The 20,357-nt window shown below is 45.9% G+C and overlaps 1 protein-coding gene across 5 annotated transcripts in view; it reads left to right on the top strand.

Moving 5' to 3' along the window:
• The first annotated feature begins 4,548 nt into the window (after positions 1-4,548).
• AFF1 (ALF transcription elongation factor 1) overlaps positions 4,549-20,357 on the top strand; it is a 104,765-nt gene continuing 88,956 nt past the window's right edge. For 3 of the 5 annotated variants that reach the window (XM_051616586.1, XM_051616590.1, XM_051616589.1), the window contains exon 1: positions 4,550-4,734. In XM_051616586.1, the coding sequence (XP_051472546.1) occupies positions 4,718-4,734 (17 nt within the window). In that variant the 5' untranslated portion in view covers positions 4,550-4,717. Of the gene's footprint in view, positions 4,735-20,357 lie in introns of all 5 variants that reach the window. The other 2 variants (XM_051616587.1, XM_051616588.1) reach the window with 2 other exon arrangements.

Below are 20,357 nucleotides of genomic sequence, written 5' to 3' on the forward strand. Positions count from 1 at the left end.
TGTGTGTAGATATCTATCTATCTATCTATCTATCTATCTATCTATCTATCTATCTATCTATCTATCTATCTGAAGTTAGCTGATTGTGTTTCACTGCATCAGCTTCAAAATGCTGTGATACTGATGGTGGCAATATGCCCACATCTACCAGTGGAACCTGCTACCAGCCAGAAGATGACAGATCACATTCCTTAAAATTTCCTAAGCAATCTGTCTTTGCAGCCTATACAGACAAAAGTTGTGTTGTTTGGTTTGAGGGTTGTTTTTTCTTTTTCAGTATTGGAAATAAGGAAGAAATCTAGACGTGTATAATTTTTAAAGTTTCCTTGAATACAGAGCAGGTTCCAGCTTGGTGAAGTGCAGGCAAAGGGCTGAAGATATCCCATCCTGCTGTTAGTTTCTCCATACTGGACTTGAGCATCCAGGCATGTCTTCAGAAAGTTTGAAGCTGATCTTATGGAAAGTGACCATTTTATGTAATGATTTTTTGTCAGTGTGACACATCTGGAAATGTAGTAGTCTGGACTGCAGACCTTGGTCCGAATTAACTTCTAGTCAAGCAGATGATTTGACATGTGGTCAAGGTCTTGCTAAGTGCTCTGGGAGCATAGACTCCTTAGCATTCCCTTCAACTGGAGAGATGGGGTAGAATTTGTTGGAGTGGAGGTCTTGGAGAGAGAAATGCAGAACATAATCTCTGTCCCAAGATTTCTGCAGGGTTGACATGAAGTAATTTGATTGCCTGCTTTGTGCATACAGTTACCCATCTACACAATGGGAATATTCTGCTATGCTTAGCAGTATTTGCTAGCAGCTTTGATTTAAGTGCAACATCTCTTGTAACATACCTTTGCTATGGAGCCAGGCTGAGAGAGCTGGGGCTTTTCAGCCTGGAGAAGAGAAGGCTCCAGGGAGACCTTAGAGCACCTTCCAGTGCCTGAAGGGGCTCCAGGAAAGCTGGGGAGGGACTTGGGTCAAGGGCAGGGAGGGAGAGGACAAGGGGGAAGGGATCAAAACAGGAAGAGGGGAGACTGAGGTGAGACATGAGGAAGGAGTTAGTTTGAGGGTGGTGAGACCCTGGCCCAGGTTGCCCAGGGAAGCTGTGGCTGCCCCATCCCTGGAAGTGTTGAAGGGCAGATTGGATGGGGCTCTGAGCAACCTGGTCTGGTGGGGGGTGTCCCTGCCCATGCAGGGGGGTTGGAATGAGATGATCTTTAAGGTCCCTTCCAACACAAACCATTCAGTGATTCTATGATACAGACAATAATTACAGCCTGTGTGTTTGAGTAGCTGTGGAAAACACCAGTTAGCAGGGAGGTGTGATTTCCACAGGTCTTAGCAAAACGTGGGAACTGGGGGGTGGCCAGAAATGTCATTCCCCAGCTTTGTAATCTGCATTTGCAGTGCTGGATATGCACGGTGTTTGACTTAGTAGAGCACTGCATTTTTGTTTCTTTGCTTAAACAGCAGAATGGCATGTTGGAGGAACCTTAGATTTGCTAGTTTGGTAGAGCTTTTTGTCCTATCAATACCTTACAAATCTTCAGAAGTACTGTAAGAGTCTAGAGAGATACGGGGGAGGGAAAAAACACCCCAAACTCGGTGATGAAACTTGGAGATAGAGGCACAGATTTCAATTAGTTTCCTTTCTTTGCACAGTATTCCTTCTTTCAAAGGTTTTGTTATTGCTTGCATGAAAGATATCCATGAAGAAGACAAAATGAATTCTTAATTACTTTTCTTTAAAATAAATAGATAGACTTCAACAGTTAAATGTCTCCCTTTCAGTTTTCTAGTATCTTCAACTGGAATTGCAGAAGGTAATTACATATACAACTCCCCAGGGCAAAAAGAATTTTTGCTTTTGTTTGGAAAACCCCTCCACAATGCTGGCTGGAGATGCAGTTTCAGTGCTAGTATTAGCATGTTTCATTATCAGTGCTTTTGGTTATACTTCAAACTTTCTAGCAGCAGTTAAATATGTTCTCTTCTCTGAAGCTGTCAGACTCTCCATCTTATTACTGTGTACAGATTTTAGCAGGGAGAAGAATCAAGTTCCTTGGAGGTGATGCGTGAGCTTGAGAGGATGTGGGATTATTATTATCACTAGTTTTTAATTCATTATTTCAAATGCTATCATTAAGCCCTCAGGATAAAAGTAGTATACATTTTGAAAGATGCCGTCACTCTTACTTTCTTTTTGCTCTCCAATCATAGAATCATAAAATGGTTTTGGTTGGAATGGACCTTAAAGATCACCTAGATCCAACCCCCCTGCATGGGCAGGGACACCTCCCACCAGCCCAGGTTGCTCAGAGCCCCATCCAACCTGCCCTTCAACACTGCCAGGGATGAGGCTTCCACAGCTTCCTTGGGCAACCTGGGCCAGGGTCTCACCACCCTCACACTCAAAAATTTCTTAGGAGCAATTAAGAGCAGTTGAGTCCATGGTTATCTGAGATTAAAATGGTATTATCTGCTTACTTTATAATCAGAGCCACTCATTCATTTTCAGTTTTCTATTTACAATCTTTCCTTTTTAGGCAAGGACAAGGAAAAGGGGGGGAAAAAACCCACAACATTTCCTTACCTTTTTTTTTATTACATTCTTTTAACTATGTACTTACAATTACATGCTTGCAGAAGCTTTATACAAGTGGCTTTTTAAAATTACATTTTCTTATTTGCTAGGAATACGGGATTTAAACTCTTCTCCTGGTATCTCCTGAATACTTGAACGTGAGCTGTACTTTAAAACAGGCAAATCAGGAACAACACCATGTTGTGGTGGTGTTGGGGTAAATCTTTGCTGTCTGTTGAGAAAAGTTGGAGGGATTTTTGGATTAATGTTTTTGCCTGACGAATGCTTGGTTAATTACTGGTTGAAAGGAGCTGCAGGAGTAGTTTGGTTTTATAATTGGGCCAGGGAACACACAGAGCAAAGGACAGGTATTGCTGCTTTCTGAGTGAGTCTACAAACCACAGGCAGGACTGGAGCCCAGAAGAAATTGCTTAACTTTTTTTTTTTTTTGTTTAAGTTTCTTAAAGTATGGGTTCCTGCAAGTTCAGTAGTATGTGAAATGCAGCCCGGAAAGCCAACAGCGTCCTGGGCTGCATGAAAAGCAGTGTGACCAGCAGGTCAAGAGAGGGGATTCTGACCCTCTGCTCAGCTCTGGTGAGACCCCACCTGGAGTGCTGTGTCCAGCTGTGGAGCCCTCAACACAAGGTGGACATGGAGCTCCTGGAGACAGTCCAGAGGAGGCCACAGAGATGATCAGAGGGCTGGAGCAGCTCTGCTCTGGAGACAGGCTGGGAGAGTTGGGGTGTTCAGCCTGGAGAAGAGAAGGCTCCAGGGAGACCTTAGAGCACCTTCCAGTGCCTGAAGGGGCTCCAGGAAAGCTGGGGAGGGGCTTGGGACAAGGGCAGGGAGGGAGAGGACAAGGGGGAATGGATCAAAACTGGAAGAGGGAGATTGAGGTGAGACATGAGGAGGAAATTCTTGAGTGTGAGGGTGGTGAGACCCTGGCCCAGGTTGCCCAGGGAAGCTGTGGCTGCCCCATCCCTGGCAGTGTTGAAGGGCAGGTTGGATGGGGCTTGGAGCAGCCTGGGCTGGTGGGAGGTGTCCCTGCCCATGGCAGGAGTGGAACTGGATGATCTTTAAAGGTCCCTTCCCACCCAGACCAGTCTGTGATTCTATCATGCTCAGGTTTCCTCAGCTGCACCGGTGTGGCTGCAGCAGGTTCACGTTTCCATCCCGGTTCTGTCTTTCTTCTGGAAACCGTGAGAACCGTGCGAGCCATTTCCTTGTTGTTTCCCTACCAAAACCAAACACAAGCCCCGCAGCTGGTGTGTGTGCGGGACGCGGGGCTCCCGCAGCCGGTGTGTGTGCGGGGCTCCCGCAGCCGGTGTGTGTGCGGGGCTCCCGCAGCCGGTGTGTGTGCGGGGCTCCCGCAGCCGGTGTGTGCGGGACGCGAGGCTCCCGCAGCCGGTGTGTGTGCGGGCTCCCGCAGCCGGTGTGTGTGCGGGCTCCCGCAGCCGGTGTGTGTGCGGGACGCGCGGCTCCCGCCGCTGCCCCCCCCACCCCCCGCTCCTCCCCGCGCCGCCTCAGGCCGGGCGGGGGGGGCTCTGAGGGGCGTGGCGTAGCGCAAGGCCCGCCCCCCCCCGCGCGGCGATTGGCTGCGGCGGCAGCGCCGTGAGCCGCGCAGCCAATGGCGCGGCTGGGCGGCCCGCGGGGCCGCTTGCGGGAGGCTGGGCCGTACCACCAGCGCGGGGCTGGGGGGGGGGGGGAGCGGGCGGACCTTGCGGGGCTGCTGCGGGACCCGCTGGCCGAGACCCGCATGGAGGAGCAGCGGGTGCCCGGCGGCGTGCGGCGCTGACACTCGCAAGCTGCCAGCCAGCCTTTGTCTTTCCGGCGGGCTCGTTGCGGTGCCGCCCCCCCCCCCGCTCCCCCCCGGCCCCTCGTGGAAGTGCGTGGCCCTCCCTCCCGCAGGCCGGGAATGCCGGCAGGCGGGGGCGGGTGCCCGGATGTCCATCGGGATGAGGGCGATCCCGCCCGGGCTCGGGGAGCTGGGGCTGGGCCGGCCGGGGGCAGCGTGACATTCCCGGAGGCAGGAAGGCAGCCGGCAAATGGAAGAGGAGGCTTTGGCGGGGGGATAGAGGCCTGGGCGGCGGGGGAGCAGCTGATGGGGAGAGCGCTGTGGGCAGCGTGAACCGCACGATGGCTGCGCAGTCCAGGTAGGGCGTTTATTAGGTTTATTCCTAGCCCGGTGTTGTTCGTGATGCCCTCGCTTCTGTTCCGGGCAGGGTTTGCGGTTGGTTTTCGCGCAGAAACGTGCCTGGAGACAAGTGCTTCTGGGGCGTTTTGTTCCTGCGTTTTGTTCTGCCCTCTCCTCTCAACATAAACTTCCCTTTAACAGGAAAAAAAACCAAGTCTTAATTGCTCCCTGGCAAACCTCTCCCGATCCAACAAGTTCATAGCTCTTTGATTCTCTTCTCCCCCGTGGGCTTGTCTGTTTGTTTGTTTGTTTGTTTGTTTGTTTTCCTCACAGAGGAAGAAGTGCAGGGAGGTTTCTGTGATTGCTTGTAGCAGTGTTTTAAGAAGTAAATGGTTTCTGTCAGGTTGGATTCGAGAGCTGGGTGTGTAAAATGGAAGCAGGTGGTGCCTGCTTGTGTGCAGATCTGCTGGACTGGGGGGGGGGGGTGGTTGGGAAATGGTCGTAGAGACGAGTACGAAGTAGTGATCCAAAGGAGTTGCTGTCAGGAAGCAAAATTTAAGCGAATATGCCCCTCTTGGTTTATTACTTATCAGTAAACTGTGTTTTTAAAGAAACAACTTGCCTGCTCTGGAGGCGGGGAGGGGGGCAGTGGAGCGTTCTGCCTAAAATAAGTGTCACACTCAGCAAAGGGGAGGCAGCTTTTCCTGAATCGTGATGAAGCAGCCCAGTTTAAGGTGCCTCTTAAATGCCTTGTAGCTTTAACGACGCTTTAATGGCTATTTTGGAAACGCCAAAAAGAAAAACTCCTCCTTTTTCCTTTTCAGTCCCGTACCAAACAGCCCCCGTGCTCCCTTTTCCTCCAGGCAGGAAAAAAAATAAGAGCTTAAAATGGTGGCTTATCCTCCGCAGAAGTTTGCCACTCGCCGGGAATTTTCAGAGTGGTGCTTTTCTGCAGGTTTGACACCGGTAGGATGGCTCTAAACTGCAAAATGACGGAGCCCTGAGGTTTGGGGAGGAAGGATGGGAAGATTGATTGCTTCATTAACAGCCTAACTCTTCCCTACCTCCAACTGCCTGTTCTCTTTGCATGTGGGGAGACTGGGAGCACTCAACAAAGAGGCAAAGGTTTAATTTTTCAAGCCTTGTTTTGTTTGGTTTTTTTTTGCATGTATGCTCACTTATTTGTATGATTTACTGGCCTGTGTTGTCAGTCCATGGCTTTAATAGACCCACATGCTTAGCAAAGGATACAGTATAAATCTTAGTGCTGCTGGCTGGACTTGAACCTTGGATTGGCTCCAAGGCCACGGGACACTCTTGGAGGTCGCACAGCCTTTTTATTGACTGGCAGGGAGGGCACGTGGGAGGTGGATCCCAGCAGAACCCCCCAGGATCAGCAACCTGGCCAAGAAAGGGCAAGGCTGGCTCTGGGGTCAGCAAACCTGACCCACGAGGGGGACAGTGCAGTGACCAAAGGTTTACACGTTGAGTGCTTCAAACTGAGGTTGAGGAAAATGGACCAAGGGCTGGGGGCCGTGGGGCCGGATAGTTCAGAGTAGGTGAAAGGACCGTGCCCCCCACACCTGCTGCTTGAGATGGGCCTGGAAACAAGAAGTGCACCTGCCGTTCTGTACTCCATCTCTTCCATGGTGTGTCTTGGCATTTGCTGCTGTCAGGATGTTGTGAGGCACCGAGGCTGTAAAACTGCATAAGAGCATTTCAGCATAGGAAGAATGTAACCTCTTTATGCTCGAAAACCGGCGTTAACATCTCTGACTATTGCTCATTTGAAGACATTTAAAAGAGAGTGGGAGTGAAGATGAGCAGCAGAACCGAGTCTCTTGCAGGAGAGAGGTTAGGCTTGTCAGAACACTTAGTCCTTGTGGTATTTCTGCTTTGGTGGTACAGGTCAGCAGGGGTGTCCATCTCAGTCCAAGACATTTGTGCTTTCTGGGTGCGTAGAAGCTTTTACGGAACAGGGAAGGATGAATTAATATTCACAATAAATAATTGGAGTTATACTGTATGGGACTGAGAGGCCAAACACTTCCAGAATTCATTTGGCAAAACATGTCAGAGGGTTTACTCTCTGCTAGGGCAAAAGATATGGCTGAGCTTTTTGTGTTCATGACTCCTCTGTAAAAACGGCAATTTCTGCAAGCTCAGTAAATTACTGGTGAGGTGATATGATACAGAGAACTGTAGTTTTGCAGGTATCACTTGGTATGAGGCCTTTGGGCACTCCTCCATCTGCTTGGCCTTGCTATTTCTCACCTGATGTGTTTTGGGTAGTGAAAGGGATGTGACATTGGGGATGACACTTGTTTGGTTCCAAGAAAATCCTGCATTCCTTTCTTCGGTTTTAGAGCTGCCTTCCTGGGCAGCTCACCTGGTATTTGGGTTTCCTTGTTTTGAAGGGTGGAAGGGTAGAGAAGACAAGGTGATAAAACATACCTGTTGCTGCTCTTCAGCATTTTAGAAACTGTAATAATGACGACTGAGAAGCTGATAAGCTGGAGGCCGTAACATTTTTTTTAAAACACTAAATCTTAAGAAGCTGTTACATGGTGAGTTGGGTATGTTTTTGTTTCAGCTGTTTGAGAACGGTCAGTTTCTAGTGCTGTAAATAGCATATATGTAGAGCCATTAGGTGGAAGAACTGTCTTCCAGTTATTGATGTTATGGGTATAATGTTGATTTTTCTCTTTTGTTCTTTTCTTTTTCTTTTACAGCCCTCACAAGCTGAGGGTCTGTAGATGAGTAGCTGCTTTCTTTTGAAAACATAGGTTGCTTTTCTGAGGCCGGTGGGGATGATTTTAAATTTTCTGTGGACCCCGTGGGTTACATGTATTTTCTTGGCAATTGGTGGACAAATAAACACTTGATTGTTATGGATGCTAAGAATTCCCAATTGACGTCTAGCTTGCCTTTCCTAGTGGTGATGATTAGTATGATGGCAGGTATGCAGAATGAATGCCATTTCCTAATCTTTGTACGTAGGTGACTCGAGCAGCACAGTCAGAGCAGCATGAAATCTGAGTGCTGTGCTGTCATCCCTGCTGGGCTCATCTTGCTGGTTCTCCCCAGTCAGCCCTGCAGGGAAGGGTGATGATGGATAGCAGCTCTGGGAAGCCTCCGTTTCCACCTGCCCAAGCCACCAGCTAAACCCAGAAGAGTCTTGCAAGGAGGCTATTCCACTCATTTCGGTACAAAAAGGGGATGCTGTGTGGATGTGAAATGTGGCCCTATCTGCATTTAAAACATGGTCGATGTAGCAAAATAGTTTCTTCTGAAGTGAATGATGCTGAGGCTTTTCCCTGAGGAGACACTACGTTGAGTGATGCAGCTGGATTTGATCTTGTGTCGTTTCACAGCTTTCCAGGCCAGATCTAAAGACATGTTTCATAACTTGTTTGTTTTGTGGGTTCTGTTGATACAGGCAAAGGCCAGTATTGGTGATGCTGCATTCCAGCCAGCTGATGTAGGTGAAGACGGGCAGCGTCTTGTGGAGAGTTTGCCTGTCCATTGAACACTGAAACATCCTGTGAACTCCTGTTGGTTTTGCTCATATGCTGCTACTGGCCTTGTCTCCTGGAGGAATATAACCCAGTTTTCTTCAGATCAAAGTGCCTAGCTGATCCATGGCATGTTTTGCAGATTGCTGAGAATTTTCAGTTCATAGTTACTTGTTGCCTGGACATTCTGAGCCTGGAGTCAATTGCTTTGGGGCAGGCCTGAAGCTCCCTAGCAAAGAGAGGATGGTCACAGAGGAGTGGATTTTTCAAGTAGGGTGTTTGTTGTTGTTTAGTGTGGAGTTTTCTTGTGGTTTTTGTTATTTACAGTGGGGGTTCCAAGTAGTAATAGACCCTTGAAAACTTTGAAATGCTATTGCCGTGCTATCTGCGAGCTGATAATAGAAGGGAGTGTTTCCTTGTAGCACATAATTTTCCAGAGTTGGAATCTATGTTGTAGAGAGAGTCATCTTCTCACTGCTTTTTTTGAGAGAATAATTTGCTAGTTCAACTGCAAGGTGCAGCACAAGTAGCAGGAAACAAGTTTTTAATGAACTGCATAAATTTCTCTTCAGCGTTTTCCCTCTGAGCGTGGTTCTCGTGAATGATGGTGTGAAGCTTTTAAATGCCATTTAAAATAGACTAATAGAAAAGCTGTCTCAGCAATGTACATAGGAATAATGTGAAGGTATTTCTCTTTGTGAGATGGACTACAGTGCAGTGAAGAACTCCACTAAGCACAGGGTGTCTTCCTGAGGCCTCGCTCAGGTGCAGGTTAATGGGGAGAGCAGAGGCTGGTTAACTGCCTAGCTCACGAGCAACATGATGGAGGAGTTCCTTTAATGTAGAGTTATCTGAACCTCACAAAAAAATAATGGGGAGGGGAAGGTAGTCATCCTGTTCAGGTTTCAACACAGTGTGGAGGTTTTGCTTTTTCCCTTGTGTTATGTTACAGTGAAAAAAGTACTGTGTTGTATGTTGCAGTTTTGGCTGCAGCAGTTCATCTGTGTCCATGATAAAAACAAGGTGGCATCAGTAGCACTGGTGGGACAGATATTGCTCCAAAATGCAGTGTTATCATAGGTGTGAAGTAAGACAGATCTACATTACTCCAGCAGAATGCTTTGGTGGGGAACAGGCAAGAGCTACTGCATGTGCTGTGAGCAGATGTCCCACAGTTGCATATTTGGGAAAAAAAGGTTGCATTCCAGATCTGCACAGAATCAAGCTGCTGTGGAAAGTGGTGAGAGACAGAATCCTTCCCATCTATCATTCCTCTCAGCTAGGACGGCTGCTTGGTGCAGAGCTGGCCCCCAGCTCTCTTCTGCACTGCAGAGGCTGGATCACCTTGTTTTACTGCACAGGTTTCAAGAAGTGCCTTCCTTTTGCTGCCTTATTCTTCTAGGAGCAGAGAGGGAAAGCGTGTGAGTGGGCACAAAACTGCTTTTGAGGAGCTGCTCGGCTCGTGGTGGTTTCCGGCATTGTGGAGTTGAGATGTGTAGGCAAGTTCAAATAGACCACCTTCATGGTTCATGCAGATGTTTGTCTTCTGGATTAGTGTAGGCTTAGATATTGTTTAGTGTGTAAACTTGTCATTTTTAGTTGTGTTTGTTATACTGGTGACTTAGTTTTCCCATAGTTTTGTTTTTCCAGTGCTACCTGTTACGTCAAGAGAAAATAATGCCCTTGCTTTAATTTTTAGAGAGTGCCATGAGCAAATTGTTAATGTTTAACCTCAGAGACAACAGTAAAACTAAATGTCAGAAGTGTAAAAAATGTGGATTTAATTTTTGTACTTGTAAAAAAAAAAAAAAAGCAACACAGAAAAACAAAACCCCCTATATCAGTCCTCAATTTACCAAAACCTAAGTAGGAAGAGTTCAGCAAAAGCCCTTTTTAAAAAGAAACTGAAGGGAAAGCTCATAAGCATATGGTAGCTTTTTATTTACTATGTTTTTTGCTTGAATTACATAGAATATGGTGTTCTGTAATGAAAGCAGCAAATGATGTATTCATGGCTGGATGACCAGCTCCATAGCACAGGAGTGATTAGCTGCTGGGGGGGGTGTGTATTTGGGGGATGTGAGAGCATGAGAGTCTCTTCCCTGTGCTCAGGTATGGGCATTGCAGTTGGACATATGGGTAGCTGCTGGCACCTGAAATTGAAAGAAATCATTAAAATGTATAGCAGTAAAGAGGTATCTACGTCTTTGGAGAGCTGCTGGCACGGGGTGAGGAACTGCTTCCAGTATTATTGTGCTTCTGCAGTTAGATTGTGCTTAAAAAGGTATTATCCAGATAATTCATCTTTGCAATCACAACTTAGAAACTCTCCCTCGTAACTGGTCTACAGCTATTTCTCAATGATCCTTTCCAAATAGGATCCAATAAATATCCAATAGGATGTTTTGGAAAAATCATCCTGATTTTAAGATGAGGAATATGCTGGCAGTTTAGAGGTGCTTCAGGGAAATGCTTGTCTTCTCCCTGTCCCCACAGTCCTTGCCAGAACATGCTGTCCTAATAGTTCTCTGGGTGCCAGGAAGCCTGTGGTTCTGCTGAGAATAGGTCTGGGGACCTATTTGTTCATACCTTTGCTAAAACAACGTGTGCTAACAGAAAGATAGCATGGGCTACTTGTGCTGTGGAGCAGGGAGGTTTGCTTCTTTTTTTCAAGACTCCTGTAGCATTGCCATTTCCCCAGAAGCCTCTATCCCTGATGGCTGCCATGTCTGTCTGTTACTGCAGCTTCCAGGCCTTGTTTACCATGAAAAATTTTGCTGGCATAGCCAAAAGTACAGGCAACAAATATACTGCAGAGATGAGATAATTGTGCCAGCCAAAGTTTAGTGTAAATGCCACAGTATCAGTGAATAACACTGCTCTTCCTGACATATGGCTTCTGGGGGGATGGGTATGGAGTGATGGATGTAAGTTGTGCTGGCTAAAGAGCTCTTCTGACCTGTCATGTCTCCCTTCTTTGCTGAGACCTTGCAGACCCCTTGCAACACCCCTCTGCTTCATTCAGCAGTTAACTCTTAGCTGGTGGAAGAAAACAGCCATCTCTGTCCAGTGGAACCGTGATGCTCCTGTAGTCCAGCCTGAAAGTCTCCAGTTTTACTGAAATGTTGCACCTGCCTCATAATGTTGTTTTTAAAGTTATTCCTAGAGTTTTCTGTCTACACACATTTTAAAAAGCACTAAAACCCCTGTTGTGTTTATGGTTAGAAAAATCAAGATGCCTCATGCATTAATCACTGGGTTCATCCTATGTGCCTCTTTTGGAGAAGCTTGTTTTTTCCATTACTAGTGCAATATAGTCTGACATGAGGAATGCAGTTACTGCTCTGGTCCTTTGGCAAAAATAATTTTTACAGCTACTTTTCCTGTTATTTTAAGCTGTTGTGTTGCATCTTTAGTGTTTAAGTGAGGTGATTGTATTTGGTTCTGGTTCGTTTGGGTTTTTTTTGGGAGGTTCTGTTTTAACACATGATATGCTATAACTTTTATTCTGCAAAAAAAATATGATTGAGTCCCATAATATTTAAATGGAGCTTTGGCTGAGGTTTTGGAACACCATTATGGTTGTTATCTGTTTGCTAACTGTTACCTATTTAGTATGGGCTGGCTTCAGCAAACTGGTAATAGACTTTCTTTGCTTAGCTTGTGTTTGTGACCTTCCTAAGAGGAAATGCCTGACTTGGTGTAATGGGGCTACAGAGTGAAAGAAACCCTGCTAGTCTAGAGCTTAAGAAAATTCTGTGTAAGTGCCCAAATTGAGGAGAGACAGAAAAATAGGTAGGCTTGTGTTTTGCTCCTTGAGAAAGTCTCATCTGCTTTTAGAAACAATGTGATATGGTATTCAGAAACATGGGGGCTTTTTCCCACTGCATGGAAAGCAGTTGACTTGTACACCGAGGCATTACAAATAATAGACCAAAAAAAGCCTTTGTAAACTGGCCAACTTGGAAAAATTCAGTGACTCAGTATTTCACCTTTGAAAAAAAACTTGTGGTCATTTAGTGAATTAAGTGGCACAAAGGTTTCCTCTGCAGTTATCTATCTACTCCCAGCCTTTTCTCTTCAAAGCATATGCTGATAAAGAAAGACTTGAATGGCTTTTGTTCCTCTAAGTAAAGGAAATTTTCAATGTCATCCAGTTTTTGGAATGAAAATGATGTGATATGTGAGGGATCTGGCAGAAAATATTCCCTGCTGGGAAGACCCAGAGTTCCTAAGTTACAATGTAGTTAAGAAATAGCAAGTAAGAAAGCTGAAAGAGAACATGGATGATACCAATAATGCTTTAAAGGTGTTCTACCTAGCTGGAACAGATGTTTAAGAGTTTTTTCTAAAAATGACCTATGGAAACCTCCGTTATTTTTGGCACATAATCCAGTACGTTTAATCGGGGGGGGGAATAATTTTTTAATTTATTAGCAGGATACCAGTGTTTGTATTGAGCAGTTTTGCAGCTTACTAGGGAATCACTAGTAGCAAGAGCTGAAAGGAGAGTTACTAGCTTAAATTGATCTCTCACAAAAATAAATAACGTCATACAAAGGTGTTTTTAAGGTTTGATTGGGAATGGCTATACATTTTATCTACAGACTGCAGCCTTTGGTGCAAGAGTAAACTCATTTTTTTGATCAAGGACTTTCTATGCAGATACATGGAATTGTGCCTAGAAGACAGCCTAGCTAGTTTGTGGTGAGGAGTTGGATTTGGGAAAGGAGAAGAAAAAAAAATCAACAGTTTTATTTTCAGCAAAGCCTAGACTTTCCCTCTGAAGACTGCACCCAGGTGGGTTTGGAATGGCTTCAGAGAAGGGGGCTCCACAACCTCCCTGGGCAGCCTGTCCCAGTGCTCTGTCACCCTCACTGTAAAGAAGCTTTTCCTCATATTTAAATGGCACTTCCCATATTCCAGCTTGTGCCCTGTAACTGGGAACTACTGACAAGAGTCTGGCTCTGTCCTCTTTGCACCCGTCCTGTAGATACTTGCAGGCATCAATAAGTTCTCCCCTCAGCCTTCTCTTCTCCAAGCTGAACAGTTCCAGCTCTCTCAGCCTCTCCTTATAAGGGAGATGCTTCCATCCCCTAATAAGTTGTTGCCCTCCACTGGACTCTCTCCAGCAATTCCCTGTCTCTCTTGAACTGGGGAGCCCAGAACTGGATCAAGTTCTCCAGATGTGGCCTCACCAGGGCAGAGCAGAGGGGCAGAATGACGTCTCTCAACCTGCTGGCCACACTTTTCCTTATGCAGCCCAGGACTCCATTTGCCTTCTTTGCCACAAGGGCACTATGCTGGCTCATCGGGGGACCACACTAGATTAAAGTGGATAGATGAAATAGATAGATAAATGTGAGTCAGTCTGGTTCCTAATGGTTTGGAAAGTATGTTTTCTTTCCAAGTCAGTTAAGTAAACTGAACAAACTGACCTACAGTAGATAGGTTTCTTTCATTCCACATCAATTTCATGTGTCTTTGGAGGGACATACTGAATTGATGAGCAGGGAGCCTGTTACTGTTTCTTTCTCTTACAACGTAGACAGCTGGTGTGGTCTAGCACTGTGTTTCACAGCTAGAACTCTTTCTTTCTGTAGTTCTTAAATAAAGCAGTTTGTAATTCTAACACCATCTGATAATTGCAACCAGAACCTTCTCAGACTCTGTTTTGGCAGCTGTGTTGATGTGTGTTGATGTTGTTTGGCTATTGGAACAACTTGTAAGAGGATTTATCATGAAAACATAGGTACTGTGCTATTTAAAAACGAAACGCCCTAAACCGAAGAAAATCACACACAAAACCCCCTACCCTGTCCTAGAATTCTTATAAAGCCCAATGTGATCTGGGTTAATTTTGAAATCTAATAAACATTTAGTTGACATTCTGTCCTGTGGGCTGAACCTTCTGTCATTTTGTGGCCAAATACAGTTGTTTCAGTCCTTATCCTAAGGACTGAGTTGGTAGCTGTGCTACTACTTCATTGTGAAGAGACACGTATGGAGCACGTGGTGTCTTACTTAGAGGTCTTGCATTCAGTATCATTTCCATTCAGATTCCTCAAGTGTGATTATTCCTGTAGCTTTCTGTCTTGGCAGTAATCATTTGTGGTAGCCAAAACAGGAAGGGGGGAAGAATAAGTCTCTCTTTCAGCTATAGCAAAACTCAAAAGTCCTATTTAAAAACATTCCCCCCCTCCCCATGAAAAACTCAGGTAGAAATGCTGTATAAAATAAGGTATTGTGAAGAAAATGGTTTTCTTTCTGTGTCCCAACTCCATCTTTTCCTTTTTTTTTTTTTTTTTTTTATGGATTTCTGCATTTTTCATCCTTTAATTTTTTCTAGGGTCCATTGTTTTCTAGCTGTTAATTTGGTGGCCGAGGGGTGTCATGGGGCAGGTAAAAAAGTGTGCAACTTAGGAACAGAGGAAATAATGGGAAAATTATTATTTACTTCGCTGTTCCTTTTTACATTGATGAAATATCAAGTCAGTGGTTTCCCTTTTAAAAAACTGCTTCCTTGAAAATGGGCCATCTTCTCCCCTCTCAGCCTAATGATGGGAACGTACAGATGAGATTGATATAAGCTATGTCCACTTGAGTGTAGCAACTTTAAAGGCTATTGTGTATAAACAGTCTACCAAGCAAATAATTACTTGGTTCTGTTTGGTCAGTATTTTTCTGTCTCCTAGTTGTTGAGGACCTCAGCCTTCTCCTTGTCCGTGGTTACCAGTTTGCAAGTCTTTCTCAGTGGAGGGGGGACGCTTTGTTTGACCTTCATTTTCAGGCTGACATACCTGCCAAAGCCCTTCTTGTTATTCTGTGCATCCCTTGCCAAGTTCAGCTCCAGCTGTGCCTTGGCCTTCCTGACCTCATCCCTACACAACCAGGCAGTGTCTTTGTATTCTTCCCAAGATACCTGTTCCTGCTTTCACTGCCTGTGCAGTTCCTTCTGACCCTTTAGTCTGACCACGAGGTCTGACCTCATCCATGCTGGTCTCTTGCCAGATTTCTTACACCTGGGGGTTGCCATTTCTTGCTCTCTATGGAAAGCATCCTTGAAGACCTGCCAGCTCTGTTCTGCTCCTTTGTCCCTGAGGACTGTTTCCCGGGGGTCCTACTGACTAAGTCCTCAAAGAGCTGGAATTTTGCTTCCCTAAAATTTGGGGTTATGGCTTTGCTCTTTGGATCTCGGGTCCTGCTGACGCGCAGCAGTCCTAGTGGAGAGCAGGAAACCAGAGGGTTGGAATGATTTGTGGCAGTTTGGCCTGCCAAGGGTGTACTGGAAGCTGAGGCAGCAGGGAGAGGTGACAGGCCAGGGCCCAGCAGGGTGGATGTTCAGGGTTCTGTTACAGCTGCTACTCTGAAGCACATGGATTCCTCTGGGTTTTTCTCCACGTGGAGAATGGATCCACTACGATGGAACCCCTAGGAGGAGATTAATGGGGCACGTGGCCCGCTAGTGACATTGTCGGCTCGCGACGCTCCATGAACCTCATTATTTGGGGCCAAATTGTACCCTTCAGCGTGTAAGCTCTGTTCCCTCCACAGCTTTTGAGAGTCTTAAAGTGTATACTATAAGGTAATTAACTACTTCAGTGAAAGGAGGAATTTGGACCAGTATCTGGTTTTCTAGTTTCCTTTGGCTCGAAGCTTTCAAGTCCAATTCAAGAAAGCATTTGCATTCCTGTTAAAGAGCTGGAGCCACGCTTGAGCTTGTGACTTCTTGACCTGGAGCTTTTACACTGAGGATGGTTTTGGTGTGTGTATAAGCAGGTGCTCAAAATGGGTTCTTGATTCCCGGCTTGAAATTGGGGAATGACTTCTACATATGTGCATGACAGAGAGAAAGAGAGATGTAGGAGAGGGGAGAGGTATTTAACCTTATGATTTCCTTTGTTCTTTCTCTGTTGTGTGTATTGCTACAAGGTCATATTTCTGAGCAGAGCTGTGTTAAATAAAAAAAATGTGGGGCTAAGGCACAATATGCTCTGGCTGGGAAGGATTCTAAGAGTCATTCTAAGGATGGTTAAAAGGGAAGTTTTGGGAGGAATAGGAAAATGCTCAAATAGTGACACCCTCTAGTCTTGCCTTTCTGCCATTTTTCTGGTGGCTCCCAGACATAGATATGTGCAAAACATTTACTCTTTTGTGGTTGTGTGTTTAATAACTGCAACAACTAAGCAAATGATTAAGGTGGACAAGATACAGAATTAATTAGGAAGTGTGTGCTGAGATTTTAGGGAGATTTAGTTATGCTCTGGCTTTTTTTTTTTTTAATTTTATTTTAAACTATTTCAATTATTATTACCTTGCGTTTTTGTGAAAATACCTAGCTTTCTATGGATGACTTGGCTGGGTGTATCTTGAGTTGTTTGAGGTGTTAGCTGGTGTTGGAGTTGTTATTCATTGTGTTTGTGGATGCTTCATTAATGAATCTCTGAGACAGCAAGAGACTACAGAGAGATGAAGCAACCCAGAGGAAGTGTGTCCCTGTGGTGACGCAGGAAGCTGTCTGACTGGAAGCAGGTTGATCCAGAGGCTTGACACTGGACATAGGTCTGGGCAGACTGAATCATGGGGTGAGGGGAAAATGCAGCAGCCTGTGTGGAAGACTTCAAAATCTTCTTTGGAAGTTTGATGCAGTGTTTGCTGCAGGGTATCTGCTTGGTCACTTGGAGAGCAAAGCACAGGCCTCCTGTCTTCTAGTGAGGGCAATGACTAAGTGTCATTGGGAACATGTGTGGGAGGGCAGGGGTTGAGGAACCCCAGGGAGTGATATGGTGCTGATTAATGATCCTTCCCAACTGCTTGTTGTCACTGTGGCGCTGGGAACAGGCACTGGAAGAGGCCCTTGGCTGTTACCATGAAAATACTCATGAGGGCAAAGGCTTTGATGGCCTTTACAGAGAAAGCAGTGAGTGTATCCTTGGAAGACATCCTGAGTCACAGCTGAGTGGATTAAATTAGGCATATGCCCGGTGAAACTCCTCCCATGTATTCCTGCAGCTCTTTGGTGTAATTTTCCAGCCTTGGTCACAAGCTTGGCACAAAATCACCACCATTTATTGTCTGGGCAGATGTGACTTCCTGTGGTAATTTCCCCAGACCAAAGACCAGCTGGTTAAGAGCAGTCTTGGAAAGATACCAGTCCCTCAGGAGGTTAAAATTGGAAACAAAATGATACAGAGTCTGGAATCCAATGATACAGAAGAGCTGTAAGATAACTAACAAGTAACTAGTTGCCTTTTACCCCTTGGCTGTCAGGCTTTGCTCCTTGAAGATGCAGAGGAGAGTTGCTGTGATGTGACTGTATGTTTGCACAGCTGTGACAGGCATATTTTGAATATGACTAAAGTTGACCTTCCTCTCTAACTTCCATTTGCAGGGGTTGGATCTAATGTCTGTTCACTCCATGAACGCAGGTGCTCCACGCTTCCTGCTGAGATCTGGGGAAGAGCATCTTCCTCATTTAGAATAATGGAATCATAGAATGGTTAAGGTTGGAAAGAGATCTGAAAGATAATCAGGTTCTAGCCCCTCTGATTGGGCAGGGACATCTCCCGTTACACCAGGTTGTAGAACCTGGCCTTGAACACCTTCAGAGAGGGGGCATCCACAACCTCCCTGGGCAGCCTGTTCCAGTGCCTTGACTGCCCTCATGGTGAAGAATTTCTTCCTGATGTCTAACCTAAATTTCCCCTCCTCAAGTTTAAAACCATTACTCCTTGTCCTGTCACTAAACTCTGGTTGAACGTTTGTCCCCAGCTTTCCTGTAGCCCCTTAGGCACTGGAAGGCTACCAAAAGGTCCCTCAGGGGCCTTCTCTTCTCCAGGCTGAACAGTAGGTCTCTCAGCCTGTCTCCAAAGCAGAGCTGCTCCAGCCCTCAGATGATCTTCGTGTTCCTTCTCTGGACTCTCTCCGGGAGCTCCATGTCCTTCTTGAGTTGAGGGCTCCAGAATTGGACATAGTACTCCAAGTGGGGCCTTGAGAGCAGAGGGGCAGAATCCCCTCCCTTGACCTGCTGGCCACGTTTCTTTTGATGGGTGGTAAATGTACAGACCGAGGCTGCACAAACACTGGAGTTTTCTGGAATACTTGAATTCCTGAGCCTTCATGCGTGGTTGCTTTTTACAGAAGTAAAACTTCCTAGACGTTTCTTACTGTGTTCTTGGAGGCATGAACACCAATGCTGTGTTTACAGAGGAACTCATCCCACACTTAGATGTCTAGCTAGTGACTCTTCCTCAGTTTTACCCAAACTTCTGGCAGGCAGTCAACTCCTCCATTGCTTACATAGTTGTGCTACCTGTCCTGTCCTTGGTTTTGGGACCCTGCAGGAGAGGAGGGTGTGTGTTGAGCCATGAGCACTGCCTGCTTCTCCTGGGCTGCTTCCCAGGGGCTCTGCCTGACAGGCATCTGCTGGGGAGACTCCTGTGGTTGCATTAGGTTTGGTTGCTCAATTGTTTAACGAAGTGCTTTTAATGGAAACGCAAAGCCGGATGGAAATACAAAGCCTAATGGAATAATCTCTTAATTGCAGTCCTGTAAATGACTGTTCAGCACACGATTACTGTACTTGCAGGGGGGACAGTGGGGAGGAAAGGATATTGAATGAAAGACACTAAATACTTCAGCTGCTAAGAGCGATGATTTATTGCCAATCTGTGCATCAGGCTAAGCAGGGCGAATAAACTGACAATAGTAAGTACTTTTGGAGGTAGAAATTGCCTCATTCAGGGTATTCACTGTGTGGGACACGTAAATTCTACCAGGATAAATACACAAAGAACGATTAATTAATAGTGGCGAGATACTCATGCATGCACTGTCCTTAGGCAACCCAGAAAAAGTGTTAATCAGCACATTGCCCAATTATTGGCAGATAACTCCTGGTATGTAGTAGTTTGCCATTTCAGCTAGAAAATGCATTGTCCTTCTGCCTCCCTGTAAAAATCATGGCATTTGCTGTGTGACGTGGTTCACAAAAAATACCTCGTGTTTTTAAGCAGCAGAGGAGATGTGATAATTGACATCATGGTATTTTGGTACCTGTGCAAGCCTTTCAAAACACGTTAGTCCTTACAGAAGCTGTGTCCATCCTTTGGATATCTCACCTAGGTTAGGCAGCATCAGGTAACTCAAGATTAGGTTGGTACTGGGCAGGCAGTTGATTCTGTGTACAGCTGTGTGCACCCCAGAGCAGGGTTATCAGGGAATAAATATGTGCTCCAAGAGCACGTGCTGCTCAGGGAGGCAAGGTAAGTGTTTTGAAAGTGGCCTTGCTGGTTCCCACCAGCACTCCCCTTTCCCATGATTTACTGCATGGTTTCCCTCTGCTGCCTAGGAACAGGGACACCTGACTTGACCTGCCTGCAGCTCCTCTGTCCCTCAGGCCTTTCTTTGCACGTTGGGGCCATCCCACGTGCCTACGTCTGCCTCTTGTGCGCACAGGCCAAGTGCCATGCCCACACCGAGCAAGTGGGAGAGATTTCCAGTGTTTGCAGTGGGTCTCAGTGCTGCCAAACCCACGCTGCTGTCCCGTGGGAACTGGAGCTGGCTGTTGCTTTTGCTCCGAGCCGGTGAGATGTTCCCACTGCCTGCACCCAAGTGTTGCTAAGGGTGGTCAAGCTGAGCAGTGAGCTCTTTCTCATCCCACTTCCAATACCAAAGGAGAGAGAGCAGCTTTTCAAATAGAGGTTCAGATAATGCAAGGATTTTTTTTATTTGCTTTTTTTAAAAATTGGGAAATCAGAAAGCTGTGGAATAAATGTATTCAGCATCCAAGGAGAGAAGCGTGGCTATTTTATTATTCTCTTGAAGGAGTAACTTTTTGTAGGAGCTAAAAGTAAGAGCTTGTGTAAAGGAACAGCATGTAAATATTTTTAGAAAGCAGGAAAAAGAAAAGATACTTCAGAGTGTATTTTGGAGCTGCATGTGCTTTGCAGTGTGCATTAGGCATGCATCAGTACCTGCCTAATGCACCCTGTCATGGATTATTGCTCTTGCATAGTTTGAACACTTTCCAAGTCCTTTTGAATGACAATGAGGTGCTTTGTTATAGAGACATCAGGCCAAGGATTCGATTGCAGTTTGAAAGTCCAGCATAGAGAGGTACTCAGAT

Source organism: Apus apus, chromosome 4, assembly GCF_020740795.1.
Source record: "Apus apus isolate bApuApu2 chromosome 4, bApuApu2.pri.cur, whole genome shotgun sequence".
Lineage (NCBI taxonomy): Eukaryota > Metazoa > Chordata > Aves > Apodiformes > Apodidae > Apus > Apus apus.